The sequence below is a fragment of the Salvelinus alpinus genome, chromosome 28 (genome assembly GCF_045679555.1).
Source record: "Salvelinus alpinus chromosome 28, SLU_Salpinus.1, whole genome shotgun sequence".
NCBI lineage: Eukaryota > Metazoa > Chordata > Actinopteri > Salmoniformes > Salmonidae > Salvelinus > Salvelinus alpinus.
Genome location: NC_092113.1, coordinates 9,655,527 through 9,679,944, shown reverse-complemented (window position 1 = coordinate 9,679,944; position 24,418 = coordinate 9,655,527). Strand labels below are relative to the sequence as shown.

At 39.3% G+C, this 24,418-nt stretch overlaps 1 protein-coding gene across 3 annotated transcripts in view; it reads left to right on the top strand.

Annotated features, from left to right (window-relative positions):
* The first annotated feature begins 1,279 nt into the window (after window positions 1-1,279).
* LOC139557132 (paired box protein Pax-7-like) overlaps window positions 1,280-24,418 on the top strand; it is a 70,846-nt gene continuing 47,707 nt past the window's right edge. For 2 of the 3 annotated variants that reach the window (XM_071371531.1, XM_071371533.1), the window contains exons 1-5: window positions 1,280-1,509; window positions 1,713-1,807; window positions 2,995-3,230; window positions 3,823-3,967; window positions 4,248-4,376. In XM_071371531.1, the coding sequence (XP_071227632.1) occupies window positions 1,484-1,509; window positions 1,713-1,807; window positions 2,995-3,230; window positions 3,823-3,967; window positions 4,248-4,376 (631 nt within the window). In that variant the 5' untranslated portion in view covers window positions 1,280-1,483. The remainder of the gene's footprint in view (window positions 1,510-1,712; window positions 1,808-2,994; window positions 3,231-3,822; window positions 3,968-4,247; window positions 4,377-24,418) is intronic. The other variant, XM_071371532.1, reaches the window with a different exon arrangement.

Genomic DNA, 24,418 nt, shown 5'->3' with positions numbered 1-24,418 from the left:
AAAGCTATGATCCCTTATTGATGTCACCTGTTAAATTCCCTTCACTCAGTGTAGATGAAGGGGAGGAGACAGGTTAAAGAAGGATCTTTAAGCCTTGAGACCACTGAGACATGGATTGGGCATGCGTGCCATTCAGAGGAATAATGGGCAAGACAAAAATGTAAGTGCCTTTGAAAGAGGTATGGTAGTAGATACCAGGCGGTTTGTGTCAAGAACTGCAACGCTGCTTGGTTTTTCACACTCAACAGTTTCCTGTGTGTATCAAGAATGTTCCACCACCCAACTGTGGCAAGCATTGGAGTCAACATGGGCCAGCATCCCAGTGGAACGCTTTCGACACCTTGTAGAGTCCATGCCCTGACGAATTGAGGCTGTTCTGAGGGGGAAAGGGGAGGGGGGCAACTCAATATCAGGAAGGTGTTCCTAATGTTTGGTATACTCAGTGTATATGTCAATAGCCCCTAGATCTTTCAGTAGAACAAAAACTCGGAACAGAGACCTTTTAAAATAATTATTAACAACAACATGTGTATTCCAATTACGCTAATAAAATATATACGGTTTAGTATTTGATAACCTATAAGGAAGTTTACTTTGCCACTTGTATCTCTAACCAAATTAGTTTATTATGAGGTATTGTTAATCGTGGTAAGAATATGTTCCCTGTCACATCCAAATGGCACCAAAGACCGTAGAATCTATAGCATATTGCCATTTAAAAGCATCATTGATGTTATTGGTCCAAACTCGTTCATCAAGCAAATGTAATTAATGTAGGCCTATTATAACAATGTCTTAGTTTCCAAAAGGGGACATCTTCGACTTGGTGTGTTCAGAGCAAACTGTAAACCTTCTGTAATGAATGAGTCAGTCATGTATTCTAGTTGTTTAGAACAAAACGCGTTTCCTGTCTATATTATCATGCGATTAGATTAGAGATGACTGTACACATAGCCTGCGTCTTTAAGCCATATGCAACTAAAAGCCTATATTTCATATGCGTAAATGAAACAACAAACTACATACTTAAATCCTGAATTGAGTTGACTTCTACGTCCAAAACACACTGTTTTTATCTTTTACTGAAGAAGAATCTCCAGGGCCCAGTGGCAGTTTCATCTAAAAGGTTGGGTTGGTTTTGATACGGCATGGGCATGGGAAGGCGCAAAATGTGTTTTACGTCGCATGCCGTTTTTTGTGATTGGTGGAGAAAACTTGGCTGTACTCCGCTTCCCCTCATGAATAAAAGAAAGCTCAGACCAAGAGCCTATCCGCGCGCGCGACAACCCCCTACGCCGTGCGCCAAAGTTATCACTTAAACTACTCCCAACCTCCATGCAGACTTTGTCATCAAAAACTACCAGAGCTTTTAGGAAAACGCTGCAAAGAATTAAGTAACCTTTGCGCACTTGAGAGTTAAGGGACACCCTCCTCCCTCTGTACACACACAGTGTACCTTTTTCTCAGCAGTCCTGTTTCGCTCATGCTCCCCTCCGTGCTACATCAGAAGTAAGTGTGTTTTACGGTTTTGGGGTGTTTCGTTTTCAGAGATTCATCCGTTTGGATGAGTATAGGGCTATTTGTCTTTTTTCCTTTTTTTTGTTGTTGAGTGGACTGCACTTGTTTTTTCAACGTCAAAACAATTACCACAAACAAGTCTCGACTTAGTTTAGCCGATGAAATATTGGCCTTGTTTTGCCTGCTACTTTTAGCTGTAGAATGCAGTCGTCTTTGCCAGGAACAGTACCTCGAATGATGCGACCAGCGCCTGGACAAAACTATCCCCGCACTGGCTTCCCTTTGGAAGGTAGGTGATGCATGAAATTTACGAACATCCATCATTGTCGAAATTACTGTATCATTCCAAGCAACATTTATTACTAATTTAAAGCACGTTGTTTATCAACAAAATGGGCATTTGATTTGGGCCTTTATTATACTCAATCACATTTGAAACAGCAAAATGTTGGCTATAGTTATACAAATTGAAAGGACAAGTTAGGCAATTCATTATTTTATACACTTTTTCCCCCTCTGTAGACTACAATAGGTTTTACGAAAGTCAAACGTATATTAGGATTTCACAATGGCCATGTCTGGGTGCTCGATTATGTGACTGTTTATGTAAATAGACAAACGTGTGAATAAAATGTACAGGCACAAATTATTTGCATTGATTAATCGTCCGTGGGAGCGTCTCCCAGACAAGGTTCGTGCTCAAGTAGCTCCAATAAAATCTCCGAGAACACGAAGCTTGCAAGTTATCCTAGATCCGGGATTTGTTGAAGTGTCCTGGTGCTGGAAATAAAAGTAAAATACACATCAAAACGACGAATCAAAGGATTACATCAATATTTGTACGGCATGGCGGTGAATAATGAATCCGGACGAAGCCACACACTTCACAGCCTCTTCAATGCCGGATGGGACACTCAAGTGTCATCTGGCTAATGACAAATTCTGCCTTCAAATCAAATATTTTTCCCCAAAATAACTTGTCGATTCTGTTCTAAAATGCCTATTTTTGGCATTTTCAATTTCAGTAGTCTACGGATTCATTTACTTCACGCATTATTGGAAATGTGTGCAATTAGTTTGAATGTAGTAACAGTGGGTTTAGGCCTTTATGTTGACGTTTTTATGGCTACATTTAATTTCTGAACAAGATAGCCTATAGGCTACATTAATTTATGTGTATATATAGACTACACAAATATAGCCCTAGCCTACATTGTGCAATAGACTTCCACTAGGTCGTATAGTCTAATAACAATTGCATTAGGCATCCACATATGCATATTAGCCTATCAAAAAATCTTCGAACGCCACAAAAATATGCTAAATATTCAGACATGTAGCCTATAGGCCTAAAGATCAAACAGTCATAATTTGCACTGTAAAACAATATGCATTCCGAAAAAGGTGTTAATGCCAATGTTGCATTTGGTGTGTACACGAAATGTTTTCACAGTAGGCCTTCTTTCTTCTGCACAGTGTCAACTCCCCTGGGTCAAGGTCGGGTAAACCAACTCGGTGGAGTGTTCATCAACGGAAGACCACTGCCAAATCATATCCGACACAAGATAGTGGAGATGGCCCACCACGGTATCCGTCCCTGCGTGATCTCTCGACAGCTACGAGTTTCCCATGGTTGCGTGTCCAAAATTCTTTGTCGGTATCAAGAAACGGGATCAATCCGACCCGGGGCAATAGGAGGAAGCAAACCCAGAGTGAGTTTGAGAAAGTTTGACCTCACAAAACAACAACAACCATTATAATTACACGCTAATATCCTAAAAATATCAAAATACATTTAATAATATTATTATTAATAATACTATTAATATTAGCCTATTCTTATAATTATTCGTATAATTATTATTATTATCATGACTGTTTACCGTTATGGACCTGAGTTTTCACACCACCAAATATTCAAACTGTAGCTGGACATCCAAGGTATTTATTGTGGATATTGTATTCCATTCCATGTTTGTTGCTTACCTATTTATTAACCTGCCATCGAAATTGACAAAAAATAGCAATTTCGTAGCCTATATTTCCGGTGCCTTGAGACTTTGAAGTTTACTAATATATATTCAAAAAAACGGAATTAGTCAATTCAGACTTTATTTTTCAGTACATTCAACCTGTACTGAAGTTATTTTTCTCGTGCTCTTTCTCCTCTCCTTTCCTCTTTTTGTATTTTCTTTTCTGTTTTTCGATTTCTATTTTCTGCATTGTTTCTGCTTCTCATTTTCTTTCTCGCTCTCTTTCTTTCTCTCTGTTCTACTATCGTTCTGCGTAAATTAAACCCAAAAGCAGGTAGCAACGCCCGATGTGGAGAAACGGATTGAGGAGTACAAGCGCGAGAATCCCGGCATGTTCAGCTGGGAGATCCGAGACAAGCTGCTGAAGGACGGGGTGTGTGACAGAAGCACAGTTCCTTCAGGTGAGGCCTCATCTGGTAAGCAACCCTTTTTACTACACAAGTGATGTTTGCTCATATATATTTTTGTTATACTAGTTCTCCATAATAGTGGTCGATATGAAACCATCACAAACATTATGTTGATGACATATTTAAAACTACCAGCATAGTTTTATGTCGGCCAAAAACAGGCCTATTGTGTCACCTGGACTTAATTGTATTAGGTTATTATTTCGATTTGTTTACATTTGTTTTAGCCTGTGTGTAATGACTATGCAATTACCCTAGGCCTACCTTGTTTTTTTTATTATTGTAGTGAGTTCCATTAGTCGTGTTCTGAGAGCTCGATTTGGGAAGAAAGATGATGAAGAAGATTGTGATAAAAAAGATGAAGACGGGGAGAAGAAAACTAAACACAGCATCGATGGCATTCTTGGCGATAAAGGTAGGCTAATTCAATTGGATTTACATTCGCGTTTTAAAACACCCTCTTACAGGCCTATGCACAACATCCTGTGCGCTCAATATGTTGCAATATTTTGTTCAGCATTGTTTGTTTGTTTTGTTCATGGAATGCACTTCCTTAATTTAAAACTGACCTAATTGCTCTTTTGCACACATTTGTGATTTTTTTCGTGATGTTTAAGCTGTTAGCCAGTACAAGCGTAACTAGACCTGCTTAATTATTTATATGAGCCTTGACGGAGGGTATTTGTGACTGCATTCATTTGCACAACAGACTCCTTTGGTGCTGGTAAATGGTCCCTTGAAACGGCAACTGACAGATGACCGATGTGACAATCAATATCAATTACGACCAGCAGGTTGCAGCGATTCTTGATCCTGGACATTAGCCTATTTAGGTAGCACGTGTATACTGCTTCATAGCAGGGTATTATCATAGTCCTATAGGCTAAATAATATGTAGGCTAAAATAAACCGGAAGCTAGTAATTTGCTAAAAAGATAAACGTGCCGCAATTGTAGCCTAATTCGTTTTTTTATTGGGATATATTCATTTGTGTTTAGGCCTAGGTCTATTTGAAAATGGCTTATTATTATTTGTTACACTTTTTTAGTTGTCATTTTTTGGGTCAGTTTTAAACATATATTTTTTTATTTTGAATATTTAGGCTACAAAGAAACGGGGTTGTCTTTTGTCCTGGCGCTTTTTTGAAGGGACCTCGGTATTATCTAGTCAAAATACATTAGATCCTGTGTCTGAAAAAAGACAGGGATTTCCAAATGAAATGATCAACCATTTTGTAGCCTATCTGTTGTTTAAACGGTCGCACAAAAAGCCTTTCTCTAAAGCGACAGCCTCTCTAAACTTGAAGATGAACTTCAGTTCTCAAGACTTCCACTCCATTGAAGGCAAGGATTCTGAGGTACAAAGGCAAACCCCTCAAAAGCAGGGTAGCGAAAGGAGGAGTGGGACGTTTTTTCACACTCAAAAACCCGCAAAGAAAGGGGGAGAAAACTTTGGACAAAAGGCCAAGAGGAGAACGAAAGGCGAATGAATTATTCAATCCACCCTGCTGGTATATAGTTTTGTAATATTATAAAATCGTCTGTTGGAATAGATTAAGCAGTGGAGGTGCAAAATGTGTTTCGATTGTTGTTTGGAAATGCATATGCTTTTTAGAATCGAGCTATTTTGTGTTCTAACTGAACCCTTGCTGATGTTTTCTCAGTGAAGGGGGTGGGGTAAATGGGTCTGTAAGTGAATGTAGACTAGCCTATAACATACTCTTAATTTATTTCACAATCCGATTCATTGATAGATGTTTATAGTTTGTTGTCTGTGGGCTCGTGTCATGAAATGGCCTGTGTTGTTGGTTCATCTCGAGCATGAAGTGCCTGCACCTTGTTAGTAAATCTGTACTTAACTGACCTATGGGACATGACACCAGTTCATTATGGACTACTGTCTATTTTATGTATGATCATGTCGTTTGTAGACAGAACGCCTCTCCATGATAGCTCGACAGTCGTGTTGAAACGGGTTCCACTGCCAACAATTGACCCGCCAACAATTGACCCGATTCAGGGGCCAGCGGGGGCTGTAGCGCTTTTGATTAAACCACAATTCTTCGTTAGAAATCTTTAACCAGATTAGCTTCAAACCACGTTGTCATAGGCCTATTTGTCAGTAGCCTAGCCCATGCATACACCGTGTGAAAGTGACTAAGATTGGGCTATATAGGCTATGGATATATGGCCTAAAATGTACATTAACCCATAGGCCCCATTGTATATCCAGTGTTCTTCTGGACATGAAATGGTCTCGCAAACCCTCTGTAAATGTTTTGCCCACGTTTGGCTTTTGATGGTGACATGTTGAAACCAGGCTACCAACTGTCCCATTTTTTTTATTCTTAAAAAGACTCATCTCTGCGCTTGTTTCATTCTATCATCCGGCTGGCATTTAATAATGTTAAGACTTATTACAGCTCGTAATGAAACCGGTGTCTGTTGAATAGGCGTCTGTGTTGGAGAGGGGTGTAATAGCTCGCAGGCATGGTAAGAAATGTATTTATCCCCTATCAGCCCTCACTCTTGGAGTTTCAAGCACAAACGTTATGTTGAAGGGTTTTAGAGCAGATTAAATTGAGCCTTTTATTTCTTTTCACTTTCATCTCTAAACGGCCCACTCTGCAGCTAGCCGCAGGCACAAATTCATGAGATTTTAGGTTTCTTTTATAGGCTATAGTTGTCGAGATTGTATTCATATATTTATTTTGTTTTATTTCATTTTTATTTTGGGATTGCATTGGAGCATATAACTCTTAACATGCCAAACTCGAATCTGGTGATGGAAATGTCAATTTTAAGTAAATTGTACAGTTTATATTGCAAGCAAATTGCTAGATGCATAGGCTTATTAGAATACAGCGGGGGTGGTTTCACCAAACAAGGGGGCATCGTGTTTGAAGTCTGAGCTTTCAAAAATAACCGCTGCTGTCCATTCTGATTTTAAGTTGACTGCGAATGCTTTGGGTTTTGGGGGAAGAAAATACTGCAGTTATGCTCCGTAAAATAGTAGACCAAATGTTTTCCATGCATGCTGATATTGACAGATTGCATTAAAACGTATTTAAACACTGCGTGAGTGACATGTTTGCCAAGTTTAGAAGGGGACTGCTGATAGTGGCATACGTTGCCCCTTCCAAAGAGCTTATGTTGAGATGTAAATACTTATGATATGATGTTTTGTTACACTTGAGTAGACTAATTATAAGGTAATAGTCTCAATATATGTTTACAAATAGATTGTAGGTAATTATGATCGAGATCAAGGATTTATTAAAAGATTGCATTCAACCGTTATAAGGATCTCTGCATTGATCATCTATTAGCATAGCTATAGTCTATGGTCGATGAGTGACCTAATTTCAAATGATGCATTGGTGCTGAGAAAATGCACACCTAAATTGTGGCTGAAAGGAGTGTATCGGTCAATTCATAAAGAACAATTGGTTTTGATTAAACCAACACGCACCATCTTCAGCCCTCATGCGTGATAGAAGGGGAAAATGGACACTTGAGCAAACGGTCGGATTACCTGAGGTTCTCAATCTAATCAAACAGGGGCCAGGCGGGATTTGTGACTGTTGTGAGTGGGATCAGAGGAAATGATAGAGGCCACAAGGAGATAGCGAGATGTCACTCATCCCCAGGCCCCAGACACGGCCGTTCTCTGTATTCAATTTCAAACGACGTTTAATACACGTCTTAAAAGGAGACATATAACCTAGAAAACGCGTTTGGAAATGATAGATAGGCTATACCGACAACTCAAAGAGCGACCGAAAGTACCCATAAACCCATGATATAAATGGTCTACTTATTTAAATGGTTGTAGAAATAAGAGAAGCTATTGAGCCACATTGAGGAGTCATGCAATACTGAATAAAAACAAAAGGCTGCCATATTACATATTCCGGAGCATGATCTGGCATGCGTGCTGCTTTTTCTCCGAGACAGTTGTAGAAAATCGAAAATTATATTTAGGAGTCCGAAATAGCCTAAGCTTCATTGAAAGAAAAAGGATGCCTGGATGTGTCGAAAGACCACTTCAAACAAATCCATCTAGAATGGTGAGAGAGATTTAGTGAAAGTATGGGGAAGTTATTTAGCTATTAATAAAAAAAGAAATGTCCTAAGGCATCGAGAGTGACTCCATCTGCACTTTCTCGCAGCTATTTGGCTGGGTTGAAATTGAGGGAGACCCAAATGTTGGGTAGAGATAACACAATCATCACAGGCTTGGTCCTGTGCTGAGCATCAATGTATTCAACTCGGATTAACCTCCCCTTTTCCCCCTCGCTGCCTCTCCAAATTTCATTGGAATTTACATGGCGAGATTTTTAAGAAACATAGCCTATAAAAAGCAAAAAACAACAATATTTGAATAGCAGAGGGGGTTGCATCAGTCATAATATTCACAAATAATAATGATAGCCCAATAGACATAATAATGAGAATGATAATGAAAGTAATAATGTATGCTGGTTTCATATATATTCCTATAACTGTTATTTCATTCTAATAGTATGCTGATATTAAGATATTATGTACACTTCTACTTAAAACCTTTCGATTGGGTAGGCCTATCCGTGACAAATGCAGTTAATGTTGATGGCGATTCTCCCTTAAACGTTTCAAGACCGAAATAATAATTTTATGCCATTTAATTCCACTGTTGGGGCAAGAAATATAGTGTCTTTTAGAGGTTTATTAACAAATGTGCATGGGTAGGCTATAAACCCGTCGACCAGACGGAACTCTATTACACGGAATCCCGATAAACCAAGTGACATAATTCGTGGAACAAATCAAATTAGCCAAACCAGCAACAAATGACCATAATTTACTATTTAAAAGTCTTTGTTAAGCATGTTGCATCTCTTTAATGCATGCAATAATAAGATGCCCCATTCATCCGGTGAACTAGGGCCTAGTGCTTTTTAGGCCACATAGGACCTATACTAAAAATAAACATGGGGAGATGTCAAAATCACTCATTCCCCAAACGAGATTTAAGAGGCAACATAATTCTTCTGTAATTTATTTAAATCAGTTTTGTTAAGCCTGCTTCCCTGACATCAAACAATATTTATATACGTTCATTGAATAAGGGGTCATGGTTTACATGCTTTTGTGCATCTTACAGGCAGCCCAACACCTTCACATTCCCCCAAGAGCATTCCTTAGAATGTATTTAGATGGTCGTTATTGAGCAAGAAACACCATGGGGGGTACTGCAGTAAATTAGTATACACTCATTAGATTAGGAAAATGATATTATGATGGCGACATATATTTTTTCCTTCCACGACTGAGGCTATAGTCTACATCAACATCACAGCAGCTGATTGAACGCATTTTCAAAATGGACAGGGGGAAATCTTACATTGATGACACATTTTGTCCTGTCAATTCATAAGACATAAGACATATAGAGAAAGAACGATCTTAGCGTAAGCCTCTTCATCACGTCGAATATTAATGTGCAATCATAACCCAATGCTCGGGTGACCCGCTAACCTGAGGCAGACCCTGGGGTTTTCATGAAGGGGATTTCGTGTTGTGTGTTTCAGACATTTTAAGAGAAGAGAGGAGGAAAAAAGTAGGTGAGGAAAAGTAGAAGCGGCTAGAGGAAATTGAGAGGCTTATAGTCTTTGATCCTTGGGTGCTTTTGCTTATCAGAAACATTTGTGGTGACACCACCACAATGGGAGTTCATCATATTACAGACTGCCAGTGCTGCTTTCAAGCCTGCCTGTCTATTAATTAAAGCACTTTTGCCATGTGGGACAGGGCCTATATGGGTGCACATGCTACCAGCAGCGAATACTTCTCAAATCTCTGGTGGGTTATTTAAAGGGACAATCTCCCCTTTTGGGCGACTTAGGAAAATTCCAAGGTCTTCTGTAGACTACATGGGGATTTTTTTCTCCTCATATAAAGGCAAGTACATAATCCTTTCCTGCTCAATAACTTTAAAGGAATTAACTCCCCCCTACCCAAACATTCACCAAATCTCAAGGTGTAGAACTTTCACGGAGTTATTCATTTTACTTTAAAGTAGGCTTAACTGTCCAGTGAAAATCTCACTTTTAAAAGTTCATATTCTGTTAACTCATACCCAAATAATGTTGTTGACTTGTCTTATACTCGTATTTGTGGTCAAAGCATAAATTGGAGATAAAACACATGAAAAACCCCATCTCAAACTTGTATCTCAAACAGACCATTTTAAAAAATGCTTGCTATTTCCTCATGGAGAATGATGTCATCCTGCCTCATTGGCTGAGCTGGCCAACCAGTGGTCTACAGGCGTTCATATTTTTAATGACCAATATATATCCACACCATTCTATTGTTGGGGTATGCCAACACCATTTCAACACAGCAAAGCTGCTTTTTAACATACTTAATTACCATTTATTTGAAGGAAAAGTATTTTGCTCATATTCGAATTAATTATATGTCATATTTCATATAGATCTGGAAACACTGGACATTTACTTTAAATGTATGTATAATGTTACATTTCATTTCCATTTGTCATTGACAACAATTACATTGAAAAACATTTATAGTTGGTTGGGGTCAGGGATGTACTGGGCAGCTTGGTGGGGGACATGGCCCTGCAAGATCTGATGAACAAATCGGACAAACGACAAGGGAAAACTCCTGCTGACACCAATAAAAGTATTGGCCTCCGGGCTTCCTATGTGGTGTCACAAATAGTGTTTTTTATACCATGACTCGCCATCAGTCTATTGTTGTACGCTGCCCATAAAATTGGAAGGCCAAAGAACTATTGTTGACCCCAAATGAAGACCGCTCATCAGTTGATGAGGAAATGGGCTTATGTTTAGTCGTGCATGGTCGTTCATCAAATATACAGGCCTATTTGCCTTTTAACTATGAAACTTAGTTAATATAGCCTATATTAATATCTGATATCGAATGTTTAATTCAATTCAGATGTAGCCTAGTCTGGTATTATGTCCAATTGAATAAACATGCTATTTAATGTATAAATATAACCGCATTATGATTGAAAATATTTAAATATATTTGACCAAACTGAAGCACAAATATTGTCACTATTGTAGTAAGAAAAATATAGCTTGGGCTACTTGTTGATTTTCCTTTTTTTCTTCACCACTTCCAAATGCATCAATGGCGTCTTTGAGAAAACAAATATATAAAGAGGGGCAACTAAACTGGGAAGCGGTTTTGAAAGAGAGAATAGCAGCCCACTTCTTTGCCATGGAGTGTTCAGTAGCCATTCCTTAATCCTGCTTTCATTTTGCCGACAAATGCCAAGAATCTTGTTTGGCGACCCAATGGGAGACTGATCAGTGAACAAAAGGGAAGCATTTCACAAAGCAGAAATGAGCAAAACGAGGTTCAGGGCAGTCAGAAGCCTTGGGCAACCATTAAGCTCCGTTTGCAAATGATAGCCAATCGGACAAAGGAAAACACAAAAATCTTAAGCTATACAAATATGGCTAAACAAATGGAATGACAATGTCACCAAATGTTTTGACGGTTAATTGATCCCTTGGTGAGACGCATAGTGATTTTTGGAGATGTCTTATTGTGCAGGGTTCTCGAGGGTGTTTTGTCAAAGTTGAAGTAGCCTACTTTACTGATGGGGTATTTTGGGGATTTATCAATAAAACATAAATCAGTAAAATATTGCACCAAACACATTAATTAATCGAAAATGACATGACACCTAGGGCATTCATAATAGCCTACCGAATAACGCTTGATGGTGCAGAATGTGGCGGGGCTCGAAGGTGTGGTTCAATATCGAATCAGGATTTTGGACTGTGTACTTAATTTAGAAAATAGGTCTGGATCGTATCTATGAGTAAAACATGTTAAACTAACATGGCCAGATTCTACTAATCTACATTTTTTTCGTCTGTTTCAAGTTGCACCAGTAATACCAGGCATGTATCCTACAACGAAAAGCAGACCAAATAACCACCTACAGTATAGCCTATGAGTTTTGACCACGCAATAAAGACCAGTGGTTTCCTTTTCGTTTGCCTGTCTGCTGTGTTAACTTGATATTTTGTGCATGACTGGTTTATTAGACACCGCATGTGTGGGGATTTGACAGCGGCTCCTGGGGTCTGGATACCTTCAGTTAAATCCAACTCATTTCGCTCTCTCATGTAATTCATCCGGGGAACCTAGGGAGACGGCCCACGGTAGGAGAGGTATATTAAACCCTTTCATCTCAGCCTATAATAACTGGACCATAACAAGTTCTCAATGCTCAGGTTGAAACCATATCATCATACCATAAGATCATTGCAGCACAAGGTTAATTAAGGTCGAGACTGCTGAGTTTACCTAACATAGCTGTTTAAGAACGTCCCATATAGCCTGGCCTTTTAAAGTAGCCTACAGTAGCCTATAATTTGGTGAATGATAATAACGGTATATTTATTTAATAACCGTAGTATCATTTATAATAACATTATTATTAGTATTTAAAAAATCTGTAAAATATGCATTTCGCTGCACCTGCAATAACATCTTTAAAATAACATTTTATTATTATTATTATTATGTAAATCAGACCGTTATGAAAGAGGTGCATTACAGTGTTTGCCTAAAGGATCACAATACAAAGGTACTGCATATGATAGAATATTAATTATGTATTGATAATGAACGTTTTTTGGGGAAATGGTATTTTGGGATGTCCACCTAGCTCGCTCTGTGCAAGTTAATATTTGTGAGTTTGCTGTGGCCCATTTCCAAGAACGTAGATCAAGTTCAAAGTGACAGAAACAGGATTGAATCAGAGAGGAATGTTAGTATGAAATGTTCAAATTGAAATGATCTCACACACCAAGGGAACCACGTTACTTTTGCCCAGGTGGACCTGTAAGGAATTGGAGGCATAATGACATCTTAGTTTGTCGACACAGGCACAAGAAAGTAATTCTACAAGTGTATTTGTCTAGGAATCGACTCCCTAAAAGCAAACGCTGTTCAAAATGCACAAATCCATTCTAATTGGGTATGAAATGACCCTAAATATATAGAGATTAAGCAACCATTAAGCCCCTAAATTTTCTTCTAAAATAAACCTTCAAGCTGTTGAAAGGTTTGAAAGTGGATTAATGGTTCTATATAAGTCTTTGCATGAATGTCATTTATGCCACTTATTTTACATGCCATCCATAAAATATATGTGAGAATATATTTAACCAACTAACATCAAATCATTTGTATTCACTTTAATTAAAATTATGTATTTTTACACCCTAACGTTATCATTGTACACTCAAAGCTACCATTCTGGAGAGATTGAGGTTATGCAATGTAGGCCCTAACTATCTTGCTAGGCCATGTTAAGTGTATGTTGTCTGCCCAATCATTAGTGTCTGTTTGCGTTATATACATGTACTTTCAGGAGAACACAAATTAAAGTTAGAGACTCATTGTAGGTTTTATCCAGGTTGTATCTGTGTTATAGTTCATAACTCCCTCTGTTAGTGTCAGTGACCAAGGAGCTAAACGTCAACTGTTTGTGTTTTGCCTTTTAGAAGCTTCTTTGTAGCTAAACCAGCTTTTTTGGTTTGGCCTGAAATCCCCCTGATGTGTGTCTACCCACTCAGTCTATTGATATACAAGCAGTCACTTAAAAAGGGAAAGAAAGAGAAAAAAGTGAATGGGGATAGAGAACCGTCTGTTATTTTGTGTCTTTGGCCCCGCACCATTGGCTATTCAGGCGAGTTGATGAACTCCTCCAAAAGTTTATTAAGGGGAAGGAAACAATACAAACCAAAGGCTTCAAGCGAACAGGCTGACACTTTATAAACTAGCTTCCATTGAGCCTCAAAGCCAGATGCATGAATACCTTTGAATGGGCTCCCTCAAACTGACACAATCGAGCTAGACAACAGCCATGTTGAAAAAGGAGGGGTTTTACTCTTCGGTGCTGCTGCGGTGCCGATTGGTATTTCCATGCATTAATGTACATCTGCAGTGGGAAGGCTCCAATCTGGGGGTTGGTTGGTCTGGTCGAGTCAAAGCGTTGGTTTTTGCTGATCTTTTTGCTCGTGTTTGAAGTAAAGCCTTGTGTTCCGCACGCCCACTCTGGACAGCAGGTGTCACGACACTGAGAGAAATATGCTAATCGCAACGAAAAAGAGAGTGAGGGAGAGAGAAACGTTTTACTTATGCTCCCTCGCTTTTTCACGGTACGAACCGGAGCATTTCTCATCCACATGCAGGTTGAATGGGTGATAAGTGGCTTTTAGCGATGATGGTATTCCTTTCAGCCGAAACAACTTTGTTCTCAGTCCAAGCAGTAGTTCCTGCTTGCCAGATCAGTCAGTGAGTGTGTTGGTTCGCTTTGGGTTCAGTCGTTGAACATAATTGCAAAGAAACCATTTCTTTTGAAATGTTAAATTATGTTTACCAGCTAGAACCTTGCTGAGCAGTGACTGTAGAATCAACAACCTGAGGAAACACTGCTCTTACGAAATGCACCGACTAAAGTTTCTAAACCTTCTCCACCCCGGCCTAGAACCTAATTGGGGACTATGATTTGTGAGTGTATCCAGCCCAGACCCAATGCTCCCTAAGTGGGCACCACTCGGGTGAGGTGACCCTGGACAGCCTGGGGGGTGTCTGAATGCACTGCGGACACAGCCTATAGCAGCCATCCCTAGCAGGTGTCACAATTACCAACACAATCAGTCTCCATGGGCTGTGGTCATTGAGCGTCTGTTCAACCAAGCTGTGTAAGGCGGGCTGGATCTTGGGGGACAACACAAGGGGGTACATGTGGAGCAGGGACAAGACTAGGGCCTGATTACCCTATGAAACAGCTATTAGAGAGGATGACGTCTCAGCAAACAAAAGTGGAGAAGAAATATCAATACTTTGTTCGTTTTCCAAACAGCGCCCCCTCGGTTACACTCTGCTCTCGCACATTTCTCAATCACTTGTTGTTTATATTGGCTGTCAGTGTCAACTGTTGCTATTATTGTGATGAACATATTGGCAGTGAATTGGAAGTGATCTTTGTGTACTCTGAAAATGTCTTTATTAGGCTACAGTCTGGCTTACTGGGCAACCCCCTGTCTGTTTGTTTTATGAAGAGATATTGCCATAGTCATGTGGAGAGCTGACAGTACTGTGTTGTTGGGTGTTGAAGCCTGGGGACAGCCATATTGGTGGCTGGGTTTGAGTCAGTTTCTGTTCAAACTGACAATTTGTCTCTTTTAAGAGGCCTCTCACTACCACAAGAGTGCTTTCTTTGAATCCTTGGGATCACTCGCAAAAAGGGGTTATTTAAAAAGATGAGTACTTCCTAGTGTGTTTTATAAGCAGTTTTTTAAGAGTGGGCAAATGTTGCATTAAAAACAATTAGAGTATTACTTAATGTGATTGATATGTTTGGTGCCGCTCTCTAGTAATATAAACATAGTGTACTTAGTTTTGATGGTGTCAAACCCCTTTAAATACCCATATACGTGAAAAATATATTCTGTGTATATTATCTGGATTGTCAATATTTATTTTAAGATACTTGTGAGGACTTGCGCTAATATATTTCCCTCTTGTGCTGTTTTGTGTGATTCTACATCTCAGTGGAGGAGCGTGGGTTGATCAGATAGGAGTGCAAACAGGCGTCTCAAATTAAAAGCTTTTATTTGACCGTAAACCTGTCCCTTAAAACCTGCTGCTTGCTTATGGAGTAGATCACTTGTTTTACTAGACAGTCATAAAAGGACGATGAAACTAAGGTAACCAACACCTGTCTGTATTCTAGGATATCCAAAGATTGCCACAACAGACTCTAACCAATAGGCATATTACATTTTGCTTGTGGCTCATTTTAAGTGAAGTTGAACATTTTTACAGATGATTGTTTTAAGCCATAAGGCACAAGAGGCACTATGTAATGAATATACTCACAGGTAAATGGCATTGTTTGGCCTGAGGCAAAGTGGTGGGACAGTCAACCCATTTACATGGGACTATATTCATTACATCGCACTGACTCGTGTGCCTTATTGCAGTTTTAAAAAGGTTGCCAACATATTCAAATAACAATGAATGAAATATTTTCATTAAAAAACGTTATTTTGATACAATTTTCATAAAATAACATTCTTCCACTAGAAGATATAATCTGGATTAACATCTGGTCGTTAATTATTTTGGCCATGTTGCTACAGACGCTCTAGTCGTTAATTATTTTTGCATAGTTGCTTTGAAAAAGGATTGGTCGCCCGTACTAAAAAACATTTTTGCTATACAGGCTGACCAAAGTTCTTGTCATTTGCTAGCTAGCTAGTCAACTTCAGGTAACTCAGTCGCGTCAAACATTGCACCAGGAATGACAGTACACTAGCTGCATTTTTGTTTATTTTAGCTTTTTTTCTATTGGCATTTACATGGATAAAATAATAATGATGTTGATGTGAAATTTCGCCTGGTCTCGTCTGGACGACGTTCATTCTCTATGGTACAGGGGAAGAGTGAAACACTTTCCGAGGTCGGACAGGCAGACAGCGTGGCTTATATTAACTCCTGTTGTACCAAACTAAATGCTAGGCTAGAAGCAAGGGGAAATGTGCGAGTTGAGATAAATACAAGAGATGATTTGGACAGCAACGTGAACATGACGATATTCTTATGGAGACGCAGTGATAATTCAGATGGAACTTCTAGCAGGCATAGGCGTGCCAGTGTCGGTGAATACAGCATGGCTTGGAGCGCTGCTCGTCTAACCAGCATCTAGGATCCAAACAACTATTTTTAATAATGTTCCTGAGAGCTCTGACTTCTTCACAAAATGGTTGACGCTAACATATTTAGTGGCAAAGCTTAATTCAGTTGGCTGGGTTCACAGGTTTCTGTGGTACTGACTTATCCTGGCCTTGAGGCTACAGCCAGGTCATCCTCTGTCCATTAACACCCCACCTAACTCTTCCTCATCTTCACTTTGCTCCACCGTAACTGTCTGCAAGGCAGCAGTGAACTGAGATGAGGTTTTCTATAACCTAAGAAAATTGCTTCCTTGAAATATTTATTGGGCTCACTTTTATGGATTCAATTGATAAGTTCCTCCCATTTCCTGGCCTAATACAATGTTAACCATTTTATGAAGGACAAACAAATTTCAACCAATTTTATGATTCAGTATTACTTCACAATGTTCACCTATTTATAGAAAAAAGTTGCTCTCAGCTGTTGTGTGTCCTTGATTAGTGAGTAGCTAGTCAAATGTCTACATTCCATTCTGTCCAAGAAGTATGTTTAAAATGAACAGCAATCCTTTTGGGCTAATTCCACGACAATGGGGGCATGACATATATAATTGAGTACACAGGCATTTGGCCAGTGTCACAGCACTGATTAGTAGTTAACACCATGGTCCAATAGTTTAAAAATCACCATTAGCCCACGCCACTTACGGCCATAAAATCTCCCATTTTCTGCTCCTTAGCAGCTTCACCTCGGAATCTCTGCCCTTGCTTTATTTATATGTGTGTTTCGCCCTCACACAAAGACAATAAACATGTTCCCAGAGTGTTGCAAATCAGAAATTTGCTCAGATTTTTTCCCCCACCGACTTGAATAGTGAATGCGGTGGCCAGTATGTGAACAACAGTAGGGCAGGCCAGCTGCAGGAGAGTGGTAGGGAGGGAGGGAGGGAGAGAGAGGTTGAGGCTGTTCTCCCCCAGCTTCAAACAGGGGGCTTGTCTTACAGTTTTAACTAATGGGCTTACTTATGCATCCACTGGCACTCTCCCTTCATGCTGATTCCCCCCCCCCCCCTCCACACACACACCTAACACCAAATGATTCCCCCCTCCTAACACCAAACTCAATTTTTCCATCCAAAATCCACAATATGCTGTTGACATTTTAGAGAATTCATTATATCATGGTGTGTCTGCCAAAACGGAGTAGTTTTCTTTCTTACGATTCCCACAAGTCATTATGTGTTCATTTTTATTCATCATTTATTTACACATTTTTCTGCGATTGAATTTGAGCCGCCTAAGTGATAGACAAGTTTCTCGTTCCTGTTTTAGACTTAATTTGACCAATGTTTCACCAAGTGGATATCAGATCTGCTTGAAAAGGACAGCTGCCACACTGTTGATTTTTCATCTTGGTTTTAAAAGGATGCACTCCCAACAGAAAGGCACCAGATCAAGCTCTCAGCTATCTCCCCCTCTCACATAAACACATGGGTTGCATTTCAAAGCACCTTTTAACTGTAATCTTTAAATAGACTCAACAAGTCGAAATCACTTATTTTGTTTGCAGGGGGAGAAAACCCTCTTCTGTGATTATTAATCTGCTTTTATTCAAAATAAGATTATTCTTTGCTCTTATAAAACTTTTGGCATTTTCTTTTTAAGCCCCGAGCTGTCCACTAAGGGCTTGCATTTGTATATCTCTAATATAGCTTTGTCTTGAGTATTATATTTCCACCCCGTCATAATCTAACTCTGTGGTTATATTGACAGTCAGCATTTTGTTATTTCTAAGGCCGTTTTCTATCAGTAAATGAGACATATGCATGCCACAGCTGGGGGAGAGAGAGCAGATAAAGACTTTGCATTTAATAACCGCTAGTTTGCTAAGACGTAATGCCTTGATAAGGCAAACATATTTGTGAGGGCTAGATTGAGTTCAATACCAGTTCTATACAGCATCTACTGAGAGGACAGAGCCGGGCTGCGCTGTGTCCTAGCCTATACAGTGTTGTGTGTGTCTGTGTGTGTGTGTGTGTGTGTGTGTGTGTGTGTGTGTGTGTGTGTGTGTGTGTGTGTGTGTGTGTGTGTGTGTGTGTGTGTGTGTGTGTGTGTGTGTGTGTGTGTGTGTGTGTGTGTGTGTGTGTGTGTGTGTGTGTGTGTGTGTGTGTGATGATATCCATGATATAATGAATTCTCTGATATGTTAACAGCATATTGTGGATTTTGGATGGAAAAACTTAGTTTGCTGTTAGGATGGGGGACTCCTTTGGTGTTAGGAGTGTGTGTGTGTGAATTTTAAGCTATGCATGAATATTCATTCGAAACTATTGAATTAGTCTACTTGGCAAAAATATAAAAAAACACAAACATTTAGAAAATACTGTATATTCAACAAAACCTTACAACCTATGCCACCATTCACTGTATGTTTTGATGTAACTATGCATTTTTGTGTTTTTTAAATAAATTATGGCCATTGTGTTGCAGTCACTGTGGGATGATGGCTTATTTATTGGATATTGAATGAGTAAGATGAATACAGCTTTGTAGGCTACTCTGTTTGGAGAGTCTGTGGTTTTTATTCATGGTCCTACTCTCTGCTTCAGTTTAGTTTAGCCTATTTTTTGGCCGCTTGGATTTGAGGGTGTTTGTTGGGGGATCAGATTCCGATGCCAATTGGCAGAGTTTGCCAGCTTCCCTTTTGTGGCTCTTTCATAATTTTATTACTTTCGCTTTGACCTCAATTAGCGAGGTCTTTATATCAGGAAATGAAAGAGCACCGTCGGGTACAGAGAGGGAGATCTGTTGAAAATGGACACCTGCTCTTCAAACGCCAAGCAGCCTTCCTAATTCCATGCTCTTTCCCAACCTTTTAATGGTTTAATATGCAGTCAGCATTTAGGTGTGCTGTTCGACTAAGGAGAGTCAATATGTCAGCGTTTATTGATGCCCCATGGAGCTCCGGTGGGTTGTCAGGCTCTCTTTTCAGGGCCAAGCGGCCCCCTGAGGTGCTGCCTCTATTGGGCCTGAAAGGACTGGGAGGCCCTGAGTCCCTCACACAGACGCGGCGGACACCATTTTTTTCTTTAAGGGGTCCGCTTCAGTAACATGACAAGACCCCTAAACGACCATCACTCATCATCTCTCCTCCGTTACTTTTTATTTTTATTTTAAAAAGAAAGAATAGGGGCCTAATTGTTTCTTGTGGAAGCAAGAGATTATGAAACCGTCCTCCGTCCTTTCCTTCCTTGTTCACTTGCTTCTTGCTATTTTCTTCTTCTTCTTCTTAGTATTACCGCAACCATACAATGAGACAAATGGGAATCAAAAGAGAGAACTTTGAGAATTAACATTATTATTACATGCATGAATTTGACGCAATGACCATTAAGTAAATTTATTTGTCATAGCAAGTGAATCCTCCTGATTCCCCCCTATCCATCTCTCTTGCATCCCATCCACTCCACTGTGGTGTTCTGTAGACAGTGAGTACAGTGAACTTAAGATCTCTTGCAGGGAATGGGGGAGAGGGGGGGGGGGGGGGGGCGCAGGTTTGGATAAATCTAGCCCCAAGGCCTGAGAGACTGTGGAGAAACAGATGCATGTCAGAGATAGCACAGCATAATGGCCTGTTTGTACAGTGTTTTTTTTCTCTCTCTCTTTAAACTGTCAGACAAAGAGAAGGGTTGCACAATGGCAACAAAATGCACACACGCATAAGGATAAACTTGTTCAGGAAATAGACATTGACAATACACAGTTATTCTTGAGGAAGTAATCAAATTAAATAAAAACTTTGTAGACAGTGACGCATGGCGTGGAGTTATTCCGTTAGCTGAAACTGGTCAATGCTTGTGTAAAACTGAAAGCAGGCCTTGATTGTAAATATACTGGAACTAATATGATTTTCAGAATGACCCATAATGAGTGCATGCTGCTCTCTCCAGAGCTCTGTCGCTCTTTGTCCCTCTGTCTTGGTTGACGTCCGGGACGAACAAACTCATGTCAACAGTCAACAAACTATGGATGTTTCACCAATGTTTACATTTACTTTACATTAGACGTGTCTCTTGTGGGAACAAACATACGCACTTGATGTAAAGTCCATGAAAGTAATTACGGTGATAAATGCAGAGAAGTTTGTTTACAAGGTATTTACATAATGTTGACAACACGCTCATGATACACTGCTAATAATAGCCACACAAATGTCAATAATAGTAATAAAATTGTCTCAGTGACATTTGAGGGTGATTGAAACATATTATAAGCTGGCGTGTAGGGGAATACAATATGACGGCATGATATGCTGTGTGTAAAAAATGTGTTCTGTAGTATTACAACTAGGGCTGCCAAAGTTAACATTTTAATTGTGGTTCACTTTTGGAATGTTTCACACCGTCATTTTTTCTCTCGCATTTCCAGTCTGAGTTTCCGCATGGACCCTTTTGAGCGCGTCACACAAAGCGCTCAGTGCTGTCGGTCTCTACAGCTAGCAGCTTCTGTAGAGCTGTCTGCCTCTCTTGTGGTGCTGAAATCAACCACTATGCACTTAGCTTTGAGCAACAAAGTTGAAGGAAAACTTTGAACCATAAACACTTTCCCATGCGTTTCTTTAGATAACAGCAAAAAAATGTATTTACACAGAAGTATACTAGGCAGTTATGCTAACGTTAGCTAGCTAGCTAACCAAACGAGAATGGCTGAATGCCTCAAAACTCAACACAATGATTATAATCAGAACAGAACTTCCATTCCATTAAGCTACTGTTCTGGTTGTAGTTCTTACTCAGGTCAAAAGATTAAAGCAAATGATCCCAATTCTAGTACGGTAGCAGCTTGTGACTATTTCATGTTGAACATTGATAAGAAGTAGCTTAGGCTAGATCTAATAACTGTATGGTATTTTACATTAACTTTTATATCAGACCTGGCTGTTATTGTCTTAGAATACAGTAGAATATGTTATTATTGTCTTAGAATACAGTTAATTTTTCATTTTTATAATCAAAATATATTATCCCAACAAACCAATGGAATTAGTTTAAAATAATAACATCTTTCATTAAGATCAAATTTGAAATGTTTTTTAAATTTTCAATTAATCGTAGTTACCTACAGAAAACCAATGCCATTGACTTAATTAACTTTTTTTTTCTTCGTTTGACAGCCCTATTGATAACTATGTATTATATTTAATAGTTAATTTACTTTACATGGGTAACTGTACGCTATCTTTCTAGACAATGTGTCAATGGCGTTTGCGTCACTGAGACTAAAAGAAAGACAGTCATGCTCTGTATCCCTTTGGACTTCACAAACCAGAAGCTAAGTGATAGAACTGTTCATCTAGAAATACCGAAATACAGTATGGTCTGTGGTGAAGCAAAGCGCTAGCTGCCTCCTCACACTACTTCCTAACAGGCAGCAGTATCTCCAATTGATTGCTCTTATCACAACAATATGATCCCATTGGGAAACACCAGCCTCCAATATAGCTAATTAACAGGCTTATTTAATTAGAGTCAAATGAGAGAATTTAGCTAATGTTCATTTTGATTCCTGTTTCAGATTGATTCCTCAATTAGAGGGAAGGTTGCAAATGTATTTTTTTGTGCAAACATATGGCATTGGAGGATGCCGTGGACCCTGGAGGGGTGTACACACTCCCAGATACTTAATTAGCCTCTAATTTGGTGATAAACGCAGAGCCTCCCTGACATTTTATCACTCTCCCCAGAACTTTCACATGGAATTACAGCTATCGTTATTTAATCATCCAAATGTCCCAGATCACTTCAACAATGGAGAACTGCCTTTAATTTCGACCCTAAGTGTTAATGAGATTTGTTTCTGTGTGTGTATGTGTGTATAACGAATGTAGAATGTGATATTTATGTGCTATACACTGCCTTCAGAATGTATTGACACCCCTTGACTTTTTCCACATTTTGTTGTGTTACAGCCTGAATTTAAAATGGATTAAAAAGAAATTGTGTGTCACTGGCCTACACATAATACTTCATAATGCCAAAGTGGAATTATGTTTTTCGACATTTTTACAAATTCATAAAACATTACAAGCTGAAATGTCTTGAGTCAATAAGCATTCAACCCCTTTGTTATGGCAAGTCTAAATAAGTACACATTTGTACAAAGTCACGCAAATAAGCTGCATGGACTCACTCTATGTTCAACAATAGTGTTTAACATGATTTTTTAATGACTACTTCTTCTCTGTACCTCACACATACAATTATTTGTATGGTCCCTAGGTCAAGCAGTGAATTTCAAACACAGATTCAACCACAAAGTTCAGGGAGGTTTTCCAATCCCTCTTAAAGAAGGGTATCTATTGGTATATGGGTAAAAAAAATGTAAAAGCAGACATTAAATATTCCTTTGAGCAATGGTGAAATTATTAATTACACTTTGGATGGTGTATCAATACACCCAGTCACTACAAAGATACAGGGGTCCTTCCAAACTCAGGGATTTCCACCCAGGGATTTCCAGGCTGGTCACTAGGAACACACGCTGATCTCAGAAGTTTGAAAAGGTCCTGAGGACGTCGATATATGCCATCCTCGGCGCTCACCAAAAACAATGGCCCTGCTCTGGGCTCAAAATCACATTGCTCAGAGCCAGAGAGTGCTGCTTAGACCACTGCACCATGGCAATTCATAATTGTCTAGCAAGCAGGGAGAGTACTTGAGGATACGAAATGGAAACTTTGGAAACTTCTTTTTCTTTTAATTTAAAAGCAAATTATGCTTTCCCCAAACCACAGCCCAAACCTTAACCACTTGAAATTAATACCTAAACTTAACCCTTTGAGTTGTTTCTGTTTTAACCCTGTAATCACGCAGAATGAACCCTGTAACCACGCGGAATTAATTGTCAAAAAAATCGACGTTCATCCAATTATGTCAAATCCCGAAGTGAAACTATGAGATCAGTTTGCGATTTCACCATGAGGCCAATGGTGACTCTAAAACAGTAACATATTTTAATGGCTGTGATAGGAGAAAACTGAGAATGGATCAACAACATTGTAGTTACTCTACAATACTAACCTAAATGACAGAGTGAAAAGAAGGAAGCCTGTAACGAATACAAATATTCCAAAACATGCATCCTGTTTGCAATAAGGCACTAAAAACTGCAAAAAATATTTTCAAGCATGGCGGTGGCTGCATCATGTTATGGGTATGCTTGTCATTGGCAAGGACTACACTCCTAGAAAAAAGGTGTTATCTAGAACCTAAAAGGGTTCCCAAAGGATAACCCTTTGAAGAACCCTTTTTTGGTTCCAGGTAAAACCCTATTGGGTTTTATGTAGAATCCTTTCCCAGAGGGTTCTACACGGAACCCAAAATAATTCTACCTGGAACTAAAAAGGGTTCTACCTGGAACCAAAAAAAGAAACAATTTGGAATCTTTTCTAAGTGTAGGGAGTTTGTTTGGATAAAAAGAAACAGAATAAAGCTAAACACAGGCAAAATCCTAGCGGGAAATCTGGTTCAGTCTGCTTTCCAACAGACACTGGGGGACAAATTCACCTTTCAATTTCAATTCAATTTTATTTTATATAGCCCTTCGTACATCAGCTAATATCTCGAAGTGCTGTACAGACACCCAGCCTAAAACCCCAAACAGCTAGTAATGCAGGTGTAGAAGCACGGTGGCTAGGAAAAACTCCCTAGAAAGGC